At 45.5% G+C, this 18,906-nt stretch overlaps 1 protein-coding gene across 6 annotated transcripts in view; it reads left to right on the top strand.

The window, feature by feature from the left end:
• Positions 1-18,906, top strand: part of RNF157 (ring finger protein 157) — a 66,266-nt gene that overhangs the window by 33,162 nt on the left and 14,198 nt on the right. For 5 of the 6 annotated variants that reach the window (XM_033090627.1, XM_033090624.1, XM_033090628.1 and 2 more), the window contains 10 exons: positions 6,044-6,132; positions 11,499-11,645; positions 12,108-12,225; positions 12,680-12,746; positions 13,045-13,088; positions 13,488-13,535; positions 15,241-15,312; positions 15,860-16,019; positions 16,157-16,269; positions 18,129-18,367. In XM_033090627.1, the coding sequence (XP_032946518.1) occupies positions 6,044-6,132; positions 11,499-11,645; positions 12,108-12,225; positions 12,680-12,746; positions 13,045-13,088; positions 13,488-13,535; positions 15,241-15,312; positions 15,860-16,019; positions 16,157-16,269; positions 18,129-18,367 (1,097 nt within the window). Of the gene's footprint in view, positions 1-3,308; positions 3,398-6,043; positions 6,133-11,498; positions 11,646-12,107; positions 12,226-12,679; positions 12,747-13,044; positions 13,089-13,487; positions 13,536-15,240; positions 15,313-15,859; positions 16,020-16,156; positions 16,270-18,128; positions 18,368-18,906 lie in introns of all 6 variants that reach the window. The other variant, XM_033090626.1, reaches the window with a different exon arrangement.

The raw sequence follows: 18,906 nt of genomic DNA, 5'->3' as shown, positions 1-18,906 counted from the left end.
TCCCCAGGGGCACATTTGATATCAGAGTGGTCCTGAATGGGTTGCTTTGTCTCAGTATTCCCAAACAATATGAGCCAAGGCCCAAACCATAGGAAAAGGGAGAAAAAATGTTCTGCGATGGTCATTGACGGAGATCTGTGCTTTACTCTGCAGTGGATTTTTCACGCGTATCACCTCTTAGGGTGAACAGAGAGAACTGGTTAATCGGGCATACTCATACTAGGATTTAAATATTTTGGAAAAGGTCAACATTAGATGTGATGTCACATAGCTATGACATTGTGTGTGCTCCCTGCTAGGGGACCAGGCGGGGAAGTTAACAGACTATAAATAGACTGCCTCCTTGGATCGATTCCTTTGGTAACCAAACCTGGACACAGCATCTTTGTGTTAAGGTCATCTTGTGACACCCTCTGTCTTGCGTCTCATCAGCTTTGTGATCACCTTTCTACACTGGTGATTAACTCCCCACGAGGACAGGATGGAAAATTAGTGAAAGGGGGTTTTACTGCTGTAAATATAGCTCATTGACACTCTGGTCTACAGCAGGCCCCGTAGTCTGTCTCCGGCTGCAGTTGGTTAAGTAGGCAAATTTGTATTCATTTTGTTGCATTCAAGCAGAGACTAAACTGTTCTCCCCTGACACTGATCTAAGAAAATGTTCTAAAGCATCACTAGTCTAAAAATACCCACTGGTAAGTCTTGGACACGCTACATTTCTGAGAAGAGAGGAAGTAGAGAAAGCTGAGAAAATAACCAGGCATCAAATAAAAAGGAACTGAAATTTAAATATAAAAGCCCAAAAATCTATTCAAACAAAGGTTTTTGTAGTGCTGTAAATGAGTTATTCATGTGACCCCCAGATGTTGGTTTCCATAGTAACTATTATTTGATTCTTTGGCATAAATATTACACGTCTGCTAATACAGAAAATGAGCACTTTTCTGTTTTATACATTGTCTAAAAGGATTTTCTTTGGAAGCAGATTTTTGGCATTTGGGCTTTTTCTTTCCTAAGTAAACACTGCATTTGTACATATTAATTTGTTTTCTTTTATGCCCCCCTTCTTTTCCTATTAAGATTTCTTTCAAGGAATGTTCATTGCATCTTTGTTTGTAATAACCTGGAAATGACCAAGCGTTCATCAGTGAAAAATTAATAAGCAAGTAATGGTATGAGGTACACTTCTCTGAAAAGGAGCCAGGGCTCCTTGGGGACGTGATCAATTTCAGAGATAGGACAGGTAAAACAGGTGAACCTGGAATATCGTGTGGTACCAGAAAGTAAGGAGGTGCTCAGAACCTGAGGGGAACATGGAAAGGACACAGGCGCCAGCCAGCTAGGAGGCGCTCCCAGTGACCAAATCGGGGATGCTGTATGCCTATTGTCAGGCCAGAAGTGGATAGCAAACGTTAGCAAATTATGTACTTTTTCAAAAACGTTTAATCCAAGTTAATTATTTATTTTTATGAGTGGATTATAGTGTTGTTGTTTTTTTATAGACCACTGGGAATTGCCCAGTAATTTACAACTGAAATAAGCTAAGTTAACCTACTATCTCATAGGCATTGTGACCATGTATCCTACTACAACAAAAATATGAGTGCGCCGTAGGGGTAGTTTAACAAAATAGTTGAAATTAGAATGGCTTTTAAAAATCTAGGCTATGTTGTTGATATATACATACGTATATATCAACACACACACACACACACACACACACACACACACACACACACACACACACACACACACACACACACACACACACACACACACACACACACACACACACACACACACACACACACACACACACACACACACACACACACACACACACACACACACACTGCCGCTTCCGGTCCACCTAAACTGGCAGTTCCGCCTTTGGCCACCAGGTGGCACTTTGCCGATATAAGGCAAACGGAAACGGAAACTGATGAACACCAGGATAAAGGGCCAAAGAGGAACTCGCTCAGTTTTCACACAGAGCCTTCATTAGCAACCCCTGGGGCCCATTGAAAGAGCTCATCCGGCTGAGCCGGGACTCGCTCCCATCCTGGTCCTGAGGTGTTTGGGATTTCAGCTGCTCTGAGCTTTGGGCTTGTGTCAGTACAGACACTGCAGGCCAGTCCAGGGAGGGTGGTCTGCCCGAGTGCCGAGCACTAGATGAAAGCTGTCAGGGTTTGGGGCCCCTTACAGACGGAACTAGGAGAAGGGGTGCCGGTCCCTCCCTGAACCTCAGGCCTAGCACAGTCCAAAGGGTACAGCAAGCGTGTTAAATGAATGGGTGAATGTCTTTGTCCTTTGAAAATAATTTAGAGGAGAAACCACCGCACTTTAGAAATATGTACCAGGAACACGAATTTGAGTATCTTGAGCAGAAGGTGAATGGTGACTGCTTCCGAGGCGGCTGCCGGCGGTGTTTTGTGACATTGTCATAGCCCGCGTTTCCATTTGTGTCTTACACAAATGTGTAAGGTGCTGTTAGATCTTACACACAAAAGGATTTGGTCGTGCTGTGCTCCGAGAAAACTTTTCTCTGCAAGGACCTTAGATACTCCCATTAAAATGTAAAAGGATTAGGTATGCTTTTGTATGTACTGCTGCCTAAGTGTAAGGGTGCCATCCAGATTTTTGACTGTTTCCAGAACCTGAACTGGCTTCTGAACCTTCTGCAATGATTGGTTAGCTGTCAGACTCTCTGCACTCTCCTTAGGTTTCTAGAACACTCCAGGATCAGAACAACCCGTAGACTGGCCCTGTGGTAGTCGAGGGAGCTGTAATAGAAAGAGCTTGGCTTTTGGCTTTAAATCCTGGCTCTGCTACTCATTAGCCCTGGGACCTTCGTAATCACATTAGTCTTTTGAGTCTCCGTTTCTTTATAAGCAAAATCGGGATGTTAATACTGACAGCCTTCATTTGTTCAGTCAACCAACACATTTTCAAGTTCCTCCTGAGGGTCAGGCTGTCCTCCAGGAGCTTACGATCTGGTGGGCATGGTAGACACATCTGTTAGTGTCGAGAACATTAAATAAGAACGTATTGGAACTGGAGATGGATGGTGGTAATGGTAGCCTGACATGTAAATGTACTTCATGCCACCAAACAGTGTGCTTAAAATGGTTACGGTGATAAACTTCATGTCATGTGTATTTTACCACAATTAAATAAAGGGAAATGAAAAAATATATCTAAAGAACCCAGTGTGATGCCTGGCACATAGTAGGACTCAGTAGATGTCTTACTAACTTAGGGAGTGAATGGAGACAAAGAAGACCAGCCAGAGACTTTTTTTTTTCCAGGCAACGCCCTGGCACAGCTCGGCCAGGAAACGGGAAGTAACCCAGCACCAGGCCCACTGATGGAGGAAGACCGCCAAGCCTTCCGCCAGGCATGTCCTGACTTCTTGCCTCGAGCTCCATATGGGCTTGTGGAATGCCTTCCCGTTTCTCAGACGTCGTCCTGGAGTAAATCAATTCTTAACAGCCTTATGAAGGAACCTAAGGGCAGCTTCTAGAATTTCATTTTATTTTTCATAATGAAGACAGCCTTTAGGCAAAGATTTTAGGACAAAGAATGAAGTTTGGTCTGCTCAGGGCCTTATGGCCCAAATCTTTCGGGTCAGTACCTTTGAAAGAGAATTAAGGCTAAGGTAATATTCTAAATGGAAGATGAAGAACACAAGGTTTTCTGTTTGTTTGTTTTTCCCACTTTTGTTTTTCTTTTTTGGAGGGTATGGAGGAGAAAGGGAAAAGAGTGAGGGAAGAACCCATGTAAAAAAAAAAAAAAACTCAAATAGGAGTTATGGCTGACTCTCAAGTACCTACGCAAATGAATATAATTAACTTTGCTACTCCAGAAAAAAATTTTAATCCCAAAGTCATTTATTTTGGCTTTAGAATAGACTAGCATTTGTGTCGGATTTTCTTGCCTAATTACTTTTTGCTTAAGCTTGTTTTAAAATTGTTTTAAATTCCTTTAGTGTGACAGCCTAGGAAAGTTGGGGGTGGAGAAATGGGCCACAGATGGGATCTGAACCAGGATTTCAGCCTTCCTGTGTAAAAGCCTCCTGATATGCTGCTAGTAGGAGAGCAAAATCGAAATCAGCTTTCTGGAGAACAACTTGGCAAAATATTTTTAAAAGTCTTAAAAATATGCTTACTCTTTGATCCAGTAATTCCACTTCTAGGAATTTGTCCTAAGGAAGTAATCAAACAAGCATGTAGAAATGTAAGAACAAGGCTCTCACCACCACATTTGTATCAGCAAAAACAAAGTAAAACCAACTTAAAACACTGAATAATATGGAATTGATTAAATGAAGTATGCTCTCTCTCTAATGTGAGTAGTTACATTGTCAAATTATAGACTTTAAAAACGTTTACCATGCCTTTCTAAGTGAAAAAGAGACTATAAAATAGTATGTAGAGTTTGAAACAGCGCATAGATACAGAGACGGGTGGATGGGTAGGCAGATGGGTGGAAGGGTGCCTTTCTGGAAAGACACTCTGCTGTGTTAACGTTGGCATCGCTGAGTGGTGAAAGGATGGCTGGTTTTGTCCTTTCTTGTGTTTCTCAAGTTGTCTGCTTGAACATGTATTACTTTGTAACTAGAAAAACCAACTATCATATTTTGAAAGAACACATGTTAAATGTGTCAATGAAAACATAAAATGTTTCAATGTAGTGGGTAATCTGAATGCACATCTGAACATTTCGATTGAATGTATTTTCTTAAGAGTCACGTTCACACATGAGTCATCAGCAATCATACTGAATCTGGAAAATGAGACATACTGTAGGTTAAGCTATGTTTTCCAAGTGAGAGAACCACATTCAGCAAAGATCTGTGAAGGCACAATCAAGCTCACCATGGTGTTCCGTTTTCTGAAACCTGCACCAGGAGGGCGAGTCTTCTAGGGTACCACAGTTTTGCAAAGCTACAAAGGCTAGTGGGTTTTCTGTGAGTCAGACGCAAAAAATTTTTATTACCCAAATAACATCAGAACGATACTGGGAACATTTAAAATCATTCTTAATCTTCTGAAAGCAATTTCCAGTTCAATTGGTTACTACCGTGTTTTTCCCCAAAAATAATACCTAGCCGGACCATCAGCTCTACTGCGTCTTTTGGAGCAAAAATTAATATAAGACCCGGTATTATATTATATTATATTATATTATATTATATTATATTATATAGACCCGGTCTTATGTTAAAATAAGATGCGGTATTATATATTATATTATATTTTATATCATATATATTATAAAGACCGGTCTTATATTAAAATAAGACCTGGTCTTATATTAATTTTTGCTCCAAAAGACGCAGTAGAGCTGATGATCCGGGGAAACACGGTATTATATTTCCCCTTTCATATCTCCTCACTATCATCAACTCAGAACTCAAATCCAGATGTCTAAGTGGGGAAAGGGGAAAAGTGTATGGTAAATGCCAGACAACCATGAACCTTTGATGACCCCAAAGGAGCTCTCTCTTGGCTCACATTTGAAGATCAGCTGCAGGAAAAATGTGTTTTGCAGGGACTGCAGGCCTTAGCTCTGTGCACGAGATGGGGTCCTCTTTATTTGCAGCTCCTACATTCCTAAGACACCATGTGGCTTCCCTGAAGGGAAAACCTTGCAGGCCTGGCTCCCTGTCATCGAAGGGCAGGTGGAAAAGCCTTTTGTGATTAACTCGGCCACGGTGTGTCCCTTTGGTATGTGCCACTTCAGTAGGAGTTTTTATTAGCTATCCACATTTCGAGTGCTGACTCAGATAAGCTTCATCCAATGGGACAAGCAGATCCATCCACATTAGCTCTTTTGACACCACATCGAACCCCAGTCCTACCACTGGCTGTGACCTTGAGCAGGTTCACTTGACACATCAGCTCTCGGTGTCCTCACATAGTTAGTACACTGGCACCTGCCCACCTCACCTCGCAAGGCTGTTCTTTGTCACCCTGTGCCCATGAGGGACAGTTGTTGGTCTCTATAAACACACTGCCTTCTCCCACTTTCTTTCTGACAGTTTCCTTATGCTGCCCCACCTCCCCAAGAACCAGTGAAGACTCTGAGAAGCCTGATCAACATCCGAAAGGACACACTAAGACTCGTCAAGTAAGTCCCTGGGGCTCAGGCCGGGTGCCCTCCTTCGTGCAGGGGCAGCCAGCTCCCCCCAGAGACTCAGGAACAGTTGTGCTGGCCCCAGAGCCTGGTCCTCTGGGCCTCAGGCGGGGAATTGCTCGGGCCCTGCGAGCGACACCTCGTAGGGGAGGGCTTAGCACCTCTAGTTCAGACCTCACATCTGTGTTTGTGAAGAACTTCCACTTTCTGGGAAGCAGTCATTATCCCTCCTTTATGCATTTGTTTTAAAAAGAGGAATGATTGAGGGGGAAACGTGAACTTTGCAGGTATCTCAACAAGCCTGGGTAAAAATGGGATATTGGAACTTGGGATATGAAGTCTTTTTTTTTTTTTTTTTAAATGCTTATGTGATTACAGAATCACGAGTCTTTTTTTTTTTTTTTTTAAGATTTTATTGGGGTAAGGGGAACAGGACTTTTATTGGGGAACAGTGTGTACTTCCAGGACTTTTTTTCCAAGTCAAGTTGTTGTCCTTTCAATCTTAGTTGTGGAGGGTGCCGTTCAGCTTCAAGTTGTCCTTTCAGTCTTAGTTGTGGAGGGCGCAGCTCAGCTGCAGGTCCAGTTGCTGTTGCTAGTTGCAGGGGGCACAGCCCACCATCCCTTGCAGGAGTCGAACTGGCAACCTTGTGGTTGAGAGGACGCACTGCAACCAACTGAGCCATCCGGGAGCTCAGTGGCAGCTCAGCTCAAGATGCCGTGTTCAGTCTTAGTTGCAGGGGGCGCTGCCCACCATCCCTTGTGGGAGTCGAGGAATTGAACTGGCAACCTTGTGGTTGAGAGCCCACTGGCCCCTGTGGGAATCGAACCGGCAGCCTTCGGAGTTAGGAGCACGGAGCTTTAACCGCCTGAGCCACCGGGCAGGCCCCTGAAATCTTTTTTTGTTTGTTGTTTTATAGTTAAAGCTTATTGGGGTGACAATTGTTAGTAAAGTTACATAGATTTCAGGTGTACAATTCTGTAATACATTATCTATATATCACATTGTGTGTTCACCACCCAGAGTCAGTTCTCCTTCCATCACCATATATTTGAGGGGTATGAAATCTTTATTACTTATATTTGCTTTTAATTTATTCTTAATCTCATAAGCCCTTCCTCTGAGGAACTCAACGTGCCCTGGGTTGGTTGTTTCCTCCTCATCATCAGTATTAATTATCATCGATGTGCTTTCTTTGTGCCATCCCCCAGACAGTGTACTTTTTAAACTGCTGCTGCCCTCGGATAGCATCTGTGTGCTTAGGCTCCCTGCGTCCCCGGGAGACAGGTTTGCTTCAGGCCGGTCAGAGGTCCCAGTTTTCTCTGAGTGCACCAGGAAGGTGACTCGGACCATTTTGTGCTCGTATACATCAGCCTGATCAGCCCTTGGAAGTTTATGTTGTTTTAATATCACAGCTTTATTGAGATACAATTCACAGACCATACAATTCACCCATTTAAAGCATACAATTCAGTGGTGTTTAGTATAGCCACAGACTTGTACCATCATCACACTACCGTCTAATTTTAGAACATTTCATCACCCCCAAAAAACACCCTTTACACATTAGCAGTTATTCCCCAAACCCCTCTTCTAGGCTTAAGAAACCACTAATCTGTTTCTCTCTCTTTTTATTTTTGTATTTTATTTGTCCCTGAACTTTTGTTTGCCTCCCCGGCTACTCTCCCACCCCTGGGGTCAATTCTGGGGACCAGAGAGCCAGGCAGGGACTCTTGCTACAGAACTGTCTGCAGCTGGGCGAACGGTCACCCTCTGAGGGGGACAGAATAGACTGAGGTTCCAGAGGCCTTGGGAACCTTCCAGGGCTCAACTACCATGTCTATTTCGTGTCTGTCATCACATATGGCCTGCTCATGTGTTTGATGGAGACAGGTGCAAGTCTGAGCTGTGTGGGGTCCCCGCCTCTGACAGGGCAGCCTGGCCACAGCTCTAGGGCAACTGGGATGTGTTGGAACCCGGCTTGGGAGGCCAAACTCCCTGCTCCATGGCAGTTTGCCCGAATAAGACTCTGAGCTTCAGGCTTTTCGTGGGTGAAAAGTGGTAATACACGTTATCTTTCACGGCTGTTGTCAAAAGTAAACAAGACAATGGAAGGGAAAATACTTGGTGTTCAATAAATATTACAATGAAAGGTGTTTTTTTTTTTTTTCTGAGAGTATGGGAATGACTTCTGATTCTCAGGTTTCCACTTAAAGATGGAGGATTGAACATCTACTTTTGCTTCCTCTCAAAACCCCACTGAATATTGATAGTTTAAACAACTATTTTTTAAAAGCACAAATCCACAAGAACTGGGAGGATGGGAAAGGAGCAGCAGCAACAAAATTATAGAAGCTGGAAACAGATGGTGAATGTTAAATGACTCAGCAGATCCAAGAAATCAGAAGTCTGAGCGAGCAGAAGGAACAGCTGAGAGCCACCCAGTTTGTGCTGTGATGTCCCAAAGGCTCAGGAATTGGGGGTACCGGGTATCTCTGGACGTCGGGGTGGAAAGCGAAAAGAAGGATGGCGGAAAGTCTGCTTGAGAAGTCAAATCCCCTCCCTTACACCACGCAGCCAGGATGGCCATGCCCACACGCTGGCAAAAGGCTAGCAGATGAGTCTCAACAGAATCTGTGGACTTAGGGGACGCAGGCACCACTAAGGGCTGGGCTCAATACTAAAAATGGATTCAGTGAATTTAAGCGCACTGGATACTGAGCCCTCCAGCCTGCCCTCCACTCCCACCCCCAGAATACCAGCAGCCAGGCCTTTGTCAGACGAGGGGAAAACTGTTCTCTGGGGAATCGGACTCACTCAGATGGGAAGACCAAAGAGACTGGCATTGGAGGTTCCTGGACAGATCCAGATGAGCCCCCGGGGGAAGCCTAGCTTCCCCAAGCCCCACTATGCACTTGCAGTTCTAATCATGGGGTTTAAATTTCTTAAATATGATCAGACAATCAAAGATTCTTAGATGTATAAGGAACGCTTATAATGTGAAAGACAGTGGAAAACAAACCAAAATGAAGGAGGGGAAAAAACCACTAAGTGGAAACCAAAACTCTGCAGAAAGAGGAAAACTGCGTCTCTAGCCTCAGAGACAGAGAAAGGAGGTCTTGTCTTCTTGTTCCATGGACACAATGACACAAGGCGTTTAGGGAACAAAAAAGTTCTTAGAAATTAAAAACCATGGTAGTAGAAATGAAAAAAAATCAATAGAATATAGGAAGAAAAATTGAAATATTCTAGACAGTGGAACAAAAAGGCAAGAGATATGGAAAATGGAAGAGAAAAGATACGAAGACCAGAATAGCAGTGCAGAAGGTCCAACATCCAACTAATGATGCTAGAAAGAGAGAACAGAGAACACAGAAGAAAGGAAATCTTCAGTGACACGTAATTTGAGTTCTACATTGAAAAGACCACTGTGTGCCTAGCACCGTGGAGATTCTGTGTCAATGGAAAAATGAATCAGCAACTGGAATGAATGGCTTCTTGCTCCTAGAGAGCACCCTGGAAGCTGAAAGATAACCCAGCATCCTCTGAAATGGCTTTTTTTTTTAAAGATTTTTATCGGGGAAGGGGAACAGGACTTTATTGGGGAACAGTGTTTACTTCCAGGACTTTTTCCCAAGTCCAGTTGTTGTCCTTTCAATCTTAGTTCTGGAGGGCGCAGTTCAGCTCCAGGTCCAGGTCCAGTTATTGTTGTTAGTTGCAGGGGGCACAGCCCACCATCCCTTGCGGGAGTTGAGGAGTTGAACCGGCAACCTTGAGGTTGAGAGCCCGCACTCCAACCAACTGAGCCATCTGGCACTGGCCCATGTGGGAATCGAACCGGCAGCCTTCGGTGTTTGGAGCACAGAGCTCCAACTGCCTGAGCCACCGGGCAGGCCCTGAAATGGCTTTTTAAAAGTATTTATGGGCCGGCCCAGTGGCTCAGGCGGTTAGGGCTCCATGGTCCTAACTCCGAAGGCTGCCGGTTCTATTCCCACGTGGGCCAGTGGGCTCTCAACCACAAGGTTGTCAGTTCGATTTCCCACAAGGGATGGTGGGCTGCGCCCCCTGCAACTAGCAACAGCAACTGGACCTGGAGCTGAGCTGCGCCCTCCACAACTAAGACTGAAAGGACAACAACTTGAAGCTGAATGGCACCCTCCACAACTAAGATTGAAAGGACAACAACTTGACTTGGAAAAAAGTCCTGGAAGTACACACTGTTCCCCAATAAAATCCTGTTCCCCTTCCCCCCCCCCCAAAAAAAAAGTATTTATAACATTGGATTCTTAACCCTGCCAGACTTTCAAGGAAGTGTGACTGTATAGTAAGATCTCTCAAAAAGTTCACCCCCTCCAACACACCCCTTCTCTGGAAGCTATTGGAAGTTATGCTCCGCCAAAATGGAAGTGTAACCCAAGAAGGAGGAAGCCAGGAGAGGCAGGAAACATAGAATTCCCCAGGAGAGAGGCAAAAGGGACTCACCAGGGTGCCGGGGGAGGGAGATTCTGGATGGTGGCTGTGTGCCCCTGCAGGGGGCCCAAGGTCCAGAAGCAGCAGGTCAGAGGGCTCCAGAAGGGAGCGCCTCAAGAAGACAAAACTCACAGGACACCTGGTGCAGCCGAACGTCCAGAGAGTGAGACGGCCAGCAGAGAGTTTGGGTGTGATTTAGTGATAAGGTCCATAGAAAACTAAGCAACTGGGGGAAAAATGAGCGCAGACGCTAAGAAAAACTTCTGCAGCAAAAGAGCAATAATCAGAGATTCCTCTGTGGCCGAGCTGTGAAGAATGTGCTATAGACACGAGTGTATTGAACTAACAAAACCATGATGTAACTACCTTGGGGGAGGGGACTACCTATATGGGGCAGAATGAGAAATGGGGGGAAAGAGAAAAATCCTCGTTTCTACAGTAGGAAGTCATAGATGATACCTAAAGCTGAAACATCAAGAAGTAGTAACACGAGCATGTTATTTAGAAACATGCAGGTATGTGATTAGGTTGAAGTGGTTTCCTCTGAATTGAAGGAAAGGGGAAGGGGTGGAACCTGCTGCTTTTTGTAACAAGCCTTGTGGAAACGATTTAAACTATGTGATTTGTAAGTTTGATTACAACAAAAGCTGGAAGAAAAAAAGTCTGGCAAAGGCACAGGGGTGTTCATTGTAGAGCTGTGAAATATCCGAAATCACTAGATGCCCAAGAGTAGCGATAATGAAGTCCTCTGCCATCATTCAGAAGGAAATGGACGCCCAAGTTTAGGATCATGAAGACAAGTCCACAATACGTTCAGTTAAAACACAAAGAAGGGAAATGAAAACATACTGATTTGCTACCCCCCAAAGGCTGAGTCTTTGTGGTTTTCTAGATGTAGTGAGGAAGTGAAGACCCCTGGGGAAGAGGCTAGCAGAGCTAAAGTCCATTACAACGTGGAGTTCACCTTTGACACTGACGCCCGGGTGGCCATCACCATCTACTATCAGGCCACTGAGGAGTTCCAGAATGGTATTGCCAGGTAAGAACAAGAGACCAGGTGAGCCGCTTCCTTCCTGGACGGGTTAGGGTCTGTGCCCTATGCATACTCCTATAGAGGAAAACATTCTTTTTCTGCAACCAGACCAGACCTAGTTCCAGAATTTGGATCTTCTACAGCACTCCACCTTTTCACCCTTTCCCTTTAAATTGTGCCATCTTGGTGCAGTGGCAGATGGCAGCATAGCCTGTTAGATCGTTATGATGCTGTTACACATCTGTGAATCTACCTTTCCCTGGGTGTGTGGGTTGCACAGATAAGTTCGATAGCATTACCAAGCGAGAGCAAAGGAAATAGATAATGAAGGAGGTCTGGTAGCGTCTATTCTATTCTGCCCTGTTCCAGAGTCTGTTGATAATTGGGAACAGGCATGAGATGGAGGGAATGGTCAGATCCATCTGGCCAACATACTAACTCTGGCTTTCTTCCTATTTTGATCGATAGCTACATCCCCAAAGACAACAGCCTCCAGTCGGAGACGGTGCACTACAAGCGAGGGGTGTGCCAGCAGTTCTGCCTGCCCTCCCACACCGTGGACCCGTCAGACTGGGCTGAAGAGGAGGTGAGCTGCCTCTGGTGGAGATGACGACTGCTGGGAGAAATGCAGGGCAGGTTCTGCATATTGCTGCGGACGGGCCTGGGCCAGGTAGCACCATGGCCAGCGGCAGAGGGGCTGCCCAGGCACGTGAGGTCCTGATCACCTTCAGCCTCGTAACTTCTTCATACCCTTAAAAGGATACACCTAGTCTCGTCATTTTTCTATTCCAAAATAGCCTGTCAGCCTAAGATATTTCGAGAAGTCCATGTTCAAAGATAAGAACCTGTAAGTTACAGGGCTGTACATCTCTGAGATTTTAAAAAGAAACTAGTGGCTTTCAACCAAATGGACTTGGGTGGTTACGAGGCTGATGAAAGAGGAACAGAGCTGAGATTCTGGGTAACACCTCCCTTTCTGATGGATTCTATGCCATTTAAACATGTTAAATCCCTTTTTGGTTCTTCTTCTTTCCCTTCAGCTTGGCTTCGACCTGGACCGAGAGGTTTACCCCTTAGTGGTCCATGCTGTGGTGGACGAAGGCGATGGTATGTTACCCTCTGTCTTCTTTTGCCGTATACGCTGCCTTTTGGTGGCATCAGGCCTGGCGGCATCTGTGGTTCCACAACAACCCCTGGTCTGTGGGTGTCAGCCAACAGTCTCTACATCCCCCCACACTTGTTCCCGAGGCCCTCGGGCTGATGAGAACACCTCTGGGTTCTATAACGTGCCCCTCCCGTGACAGCGCAGACATCTCCCCGATTGCAAGGAATCGAGGAAGGTCAGTAGGCATCAAGGTGTATTGTCTGGTTTTCTTCCCCATCCATGTGCCTTTCTCTGTTTCAGAGTATTTTGGCCACTGCCACGTACTGCTGGGCACTTTTGAAAAGGTAAGTGGGTAGCCTTATAGGGCCTCACTTTAGTATGTTTAATTTTGACTTTTATGTGAGGACACGTGTAGCCCTTGTTTGCTGGCTGCCTGAGCTCGTCAGAATGGGGCTGGCTCGGGAGGCTGTGGGGGAGTTGGGGGAACACCACACTGGGGGCAACCCTGGGGTCTAGCTCCAGCTCTGCCACCCACTGGCTGTATGGCCTTCAACCCCTGAGGTCTAGTTTCCTCTTCCTCAAAGGGAGAGGTTAGAGCAGATGCTTGTCAGGCGTGCCAGGGTTAGGAGTCGTGACCCCACACTATGGTATCCAAGAGCACATGGAATTGGAAGAAGTAACAAAAGAACAGTGGTGCTTTACTCCCCTCCTTCCTTGTCATAACTGTCACATTTTCATTCTAGCACACGGATGGGACTTTCTGTGTCAAGCCTCTCAAACAGAAACAAGTAGTGAGTATCTGAGGGCCAGAGACTGTGGGTGTCGTCATTCCTTCCTTTTGCTTTCTCTTTTTTTCCTCTCTCTCTCTCTCTCTCTCTCTCTCTCTGGTAAGCACTCTTCTTTCCCTCCCACCGCCTTTTTTTAATCAAAGAAGAAAAGAGAAAAAGGGCATGCTTTTGTGTGTTAGAAACTACTTGGGTGGCCTGAAAGGAATACTGATTTTTAGTGTCTTTATTGTTCCAGAATTACTGGTGTTGAGGCAGCCGTTCTCTGAGCAAAAGTCTTGAGAAATGAAAGGATAAGATTTGTCTCCTGACATTAGGTTTAGGGAGAACTCTTTTTATCTAAAATGCCAGGCCTGAAACATTTTAGGCTAAAGGATGAAGTGTTGGTGTCCATTTCGGGCCAGTTAGAGCCCTTGGCTTTACTTATCAAACCATCACATTGAATTCTAAAATTCAAAGTTTGCTGACCACCTGCCCCCTTCCAGTATGATCAGCAAGTTAGGCATGTGTCTGCTAGAAGTCCTAACCCCACTCTGTGTGCCCGCACTTTCTTTCTACTCTTGCAGAAGTAGGAGGAGAGTCATGGTAGGTGGGGAGGGGAGCGTGGTGCCAGTAGCTTGGCAGCTGCCCCACCCCACGCCTGCCTGCAGATGGGTCATAGATATCTGAAATCCTACATCATTCTTTTGGGTTAAGTGCTCTTCCCTCTGAATGAGGGCAATAGTCAGTGATACCTTAGTCTAAATTTGTTGATAGTGTCCTTTCTAATATAATCACTAAGTTAAAACAGGTTTTAAGAGAGGCAGAGGAGGAAACAGATCCTGGGCCCAACGTACTGCCTGGAAAGGCCAGGCCTCGGTGGGCTGCCTCCTGGGGAGGCCTGGTTCTCCAGGCTGCTTCAGTAGGATGGATGGCTGGGGTAGCTCAAGGAAAATGGCTTATCTATTTTCCTGTTGCGAGATTGACAGACTTTGTCCAACAGGAGAGTGGGATACGAATCCGTGACAGGCTCGAATCCCCTTAGAGGAGGGAGGGGATCAGTAGGACAGAGAGACCAGGCAGAGGAGAGGACTGGGCTCGCGTAAGAAACAAGGGGAGGTCCAGGTTTGGCATTGACTGGCCCGGGCTAGTGGGAGTGCAATTGGACATTGAAGTTGGGGTTTTAAGAAACAGGGCCAGCAGGGGTGATTTTGCTGTGCGTTGGAGATGGGGTGCGCTGTGGCAGGGGAGGGGGCTCAGTTGGCCTCTCCTTCAAGGTCTTGCTTCTCCGTTTTTCCCTTCCCCTTTTCCTTCATTCCTTCTCCTTATTCTTTCTTTCTCTTTTCCGTCCCTTTATTTTTATAATATCTAAACCTAACTTTTATTTCATAGCTAATGTTCATATTTTGATGCATAATCCTCCATCTTTTTCTAATCTACACCTTTCTTAACCGTCCATAATAGTAAGAGGCAGGACAAGTATTATTACTGTATTGGTGAACTTTCATGTATTGGGTATAGTTGAGTATAATGGCGGGAGAATTAAACATTTGATTTTCTTTCCCCTCAAAGAGAAAACAGAAGGAAATAAGAGCATCCTTTACTTGTCTAGGCCTTTGATTTTTTTTCGCTGCGAACCAGTAGTCCTTGGTTACCAAGGGAGGGGGAGAGTTCCCAATCTCATCTGTCAGTAAAATCAGCCTGCCCTTGAACTTGTCCATTTGCTCTTCAGGTAGATGGGGTCAGCTACCTCCTTCAGGAGATCTATGGAATTGAAAACAAGTACAACACACAAGATTCCAAGGCAAGTTCTAGCCCAAATTCTGAGTGTACTCTTCCCAGGAGGCAGAGTGAGACATTCTCTGATGAAGCCAGGATCTAGCAATGTCACGTGCGAAACCCTGGAACCAAACTCGCTCAGTTTGATCCGAGAAGGGTGCCTTCCTGGTCCTTACTTTAGATGATTATACTTACATCACTTTGGACATGAAAAACAAGCAGGCCACATTGGATTGGTCCTTCTGCAGAGCTCCGCTTCCCAGCAGGGTTCTTCATGCCCTCTCCCTTCCCTATGTGGTCTCCTAGGCCCCTCAGCTCAGACTGTCGGGGTGGGGGTGGGGAGCAAGGGGCAGATCTGAGCCTCCTAGGATGAACGTGAGACAACACATAGTTCCGAGAATAAGTGAAACCGAGTATGCGAACGCACTTGGTAAACTATAAAGTCCAATGTACATTTGAGATTTTGTTCTTGTTACTTGTCTCAGCGCTTCAGGCAAACTGCCTCGTAAAGAAAGTCTGGGCCATACTTTGTGTCTTGGTGTCATTGGCTAAAGTTCTGTGTCCCCCGCCAGGTGGCTGAGGACGAAGTCAGTGATAACAGTGCTGAGTGTGTGGTGTGTCTCTCGGACGTCCGGGACACCTTGATTCTGCCCTGTCGCCACCTCTGCCTGTGTAACACCTGTGCGGACACCCTGCGCTACCAGGCCAACAACTGCCCCATCTGCCGACTGCGTAAGCCCCCGAGCCGGGGGACGAGTGGCGGGTGGGCTCTGCTGGGTCCAAACACTGGTGGACACTGGGAGCAGTGACGGCGGTTTCTGTCTGACTCCTGCACCAGGATGTGCCATCGCCTGTTTTCTTCTTCGCAGCCTTCCGGGCACTGCTTCAGATCCGCGCCATGAGGAAAAAACTGGGCCCCTTGTCCCCAACCAGCTTTAACCCCATCATCTCATCCCAGACATCTGACTCGGAGGAGCATTCTGTAAGTTGGGCTCAGAACCACGACCCTGGGAAGCAAACGCGATAGTCTCCCCGCTGACTTGTCTCACCTCTCCTCCTTCTCTGCATGCCTTGGCAGCCTCATTAAACTTTGGCCGCGGAGTAATTAGGAAGCTGGACGAGACCATTTTGTGTTAAAACCCACCAGTATTACAACGGAAAACTGGACGCTGACCATTAAATCCCCTTTTCCTCCCGGGGAACCCCGCGTCCCCGTTGTTGTTCACCATGCCTAGAGCCCTTTGCTTGCAGTTTCCCCTCAGGGGGGTCCAACTCAGAAAGCCCCCAAGCAGAAACAAAGGGGCGATTGTTTTGGATTTGAATGTAATTTACGGTCTTGATCTGAATCCTCAAAGAAGGGAACTTTTTCTTTATCCAATCTCATGGCTTCATCGGAGCAGAGTAGATGAAGTGACTTGCCTCCATTTCAGAATGGCAGTGAGAGTGTGAGAGCCGCCAGGCCTTGTGGTTACAGCCCAGCAGATAGTGACTTTCTGTAGAGAACACGCTAGTAGAAGAGGTTTACTCTTCAGTAAGTGGTATTGGGCGGATGAATTAACTCTTTGCGGAGGACCAGTCAGTTTAGCACTTTACTTCTTACCAGATAACAAATTCCAAATGGCGTAACTAGTTAACTGTATTTAAAATAAAGCAAACCAAATAAAACATTAAAAACCCGGAATAAAATAAAATAAAAACATTAAAAACCTAAAATTAAAGCTGACCCTTCGGTTGATGCTGGATGGGAGAAGGCTCCCTGGGCTTAAAGCAGTGGAACACTACAAAAAGGAATGTGTAGATTTTACCAGGTAAAAAATTTAAAACTTCAGAAGTGTAAAAGATGACCAAAATTCAAAGGCAAAAAACAAATCATGTAAAGGAAAAAAAAAAATGTCTTCACAACATTTACATCAAGAGGCAAGGCTAATATTTTTGCATAGCTCATGAATAAAACAGTAGACAGATGTGCAAGGGATACAAAACAAATTCTCAGAAGAGGAAACATAGCTGGTTAACCATCATTGTTTTACAAGTCAGTCACATTAAAAATTAATGATAACAATATGCGATACCATTTTTCACCTTTCAAATTTAAAAACTTTTTAAAAGATACCCCTGCTGGCAGAATTAAATCGGTTTTTGGTACTGCTTTTAGGAGTGTAACTAGAAAGCTCGTTGAAGAAACAGAAGAGCTGTGTTTCTCAAGAGCCTTAAAAACACATCTACCTGATAGTCTAAAGCTAAGAATTTAATACCAAGAAAATAATCGGAAGAGAAGAGATTTATGCACAAGGGTTTTTCTCAAAATGTTGTTCGCAGTTGGAAATGTCGGACACAACTGTGCCAGTGGGACAGTTAGAAAACGTACAGCATCCATGAAAAGGGGACCGATGTGAAGGAAAATATTGATGTTCAGTGAAATAAGCAGGTAGAATTGTTAGTCACAGATAGGTCATAAGTGTGTGAACAGTACAGACAAAAACATTGGGAGAAAATACACCAGAATGCTAATAAAAGTTACTACTTTGGGTGGTTTGATTACTGACTTTTCCCCCTTTTTTCTACTTTTATGTATTTCTCAAATTTCCTAATTTTCTATTACAATCAGAAAAATAAACACTGGGAGGTTCACCTATGAGCGGAATCCAGGAACATGTGGTAATCTGTGGTTCTTTGACATTTTATCTTCCTTTGGCCTCTAATCCAGAAGCTGTTTTTGACAGACCCCCCCCAGACCATGTGTAAAAGGACACATTTTTCCAGTGCAGAGTAAGAAACATGATCATGCCATAAAACGAAGAGCTTTTCATTACTTTTTCAACCTGTCTCTGATTCCCCTAGTCCTCCGAGAATATTCCGCCGGGCTATGAAGTGGTGTCTCTTCTGGAGGCTCTCAACGGACCCCTCACCCCGTCCCCCGCCGTCCCTCCACTCCGCGTGCTTGGAGATGGCCACCTCTCAGGAATGCTGCCGGCATACGGCAGTGACGGCCATCTGCCCCCTGTCAGGACACTCTCCCCACTGGACCGCCTGTCTGACTGCAGCAGCCAAGGACTCAAGCTCAAAAGGAGTCTGTCCAAGTGAGTAGCCGGCACTTGGCCGTGGTGGGGCGGGACGGGGGGGTGCTTTCAATCATCCCTCACCCCCTCGGGGCTGGCTCCCATCCTGAGTCCCCTGGGCAACATGGACCCTCTGGGCCGTCCTCAGAGCTTCTTGTTTCACTGAAGACCTGGGGCTAACACTTGGGGGGCAGGTTATCCCATTCCTTAGGGTACTCAGGAGGATCCAGACAGACAAATCTATTGTGCAGTCTGTTTGGGGCGAGGGGGCATGGGTATAGGGCAGACAACAGGCCCTGAGGACCATTGCTGAGTCTGAAGACTGATATGTATCTCTTAGGCATTTAAATCCAACTAGGTTCCGGTCATGATAAGCTTTCTGTGACGGAGTAAAGGAAGGTATTTTATAGATGAAAATATCAAGACCCTAAATAGGTCAGTGGTTTTTCCCAAATTCAGACACAAGTTTTTGAAGGAGCGAAAGAGAAAACAGATTTTCTGACACCCAGAAGAGGTCTCAGTCCCTTCCCGGTGTTCTTTCCCACCTTCCTACTCCTTAA

Source organism: Rhinolophus ferrumequinum, chromosome 21 (assembly GCF_004115265.2).
Source record: "Rhinolophus ferrumequinum isolate MPI-CBG mRhiFer1 chromosome 21, mRhiFer1_v1.p, whole genome shotgun sequence".
Classification (NCBI taxonomy): domain Eukaryota; kingdom Metazoa; phylum Chordata; class Mammalia; order Chiroptera; family Rhinolophidae; genus Rhinolophus; species Rhinolophus ferrumequinum.
The sequence above is the reverse complement of the archived record's forward strand: the minus strand, read 5'-3'. Positions and strand labels throughout refer to the sequence as shown.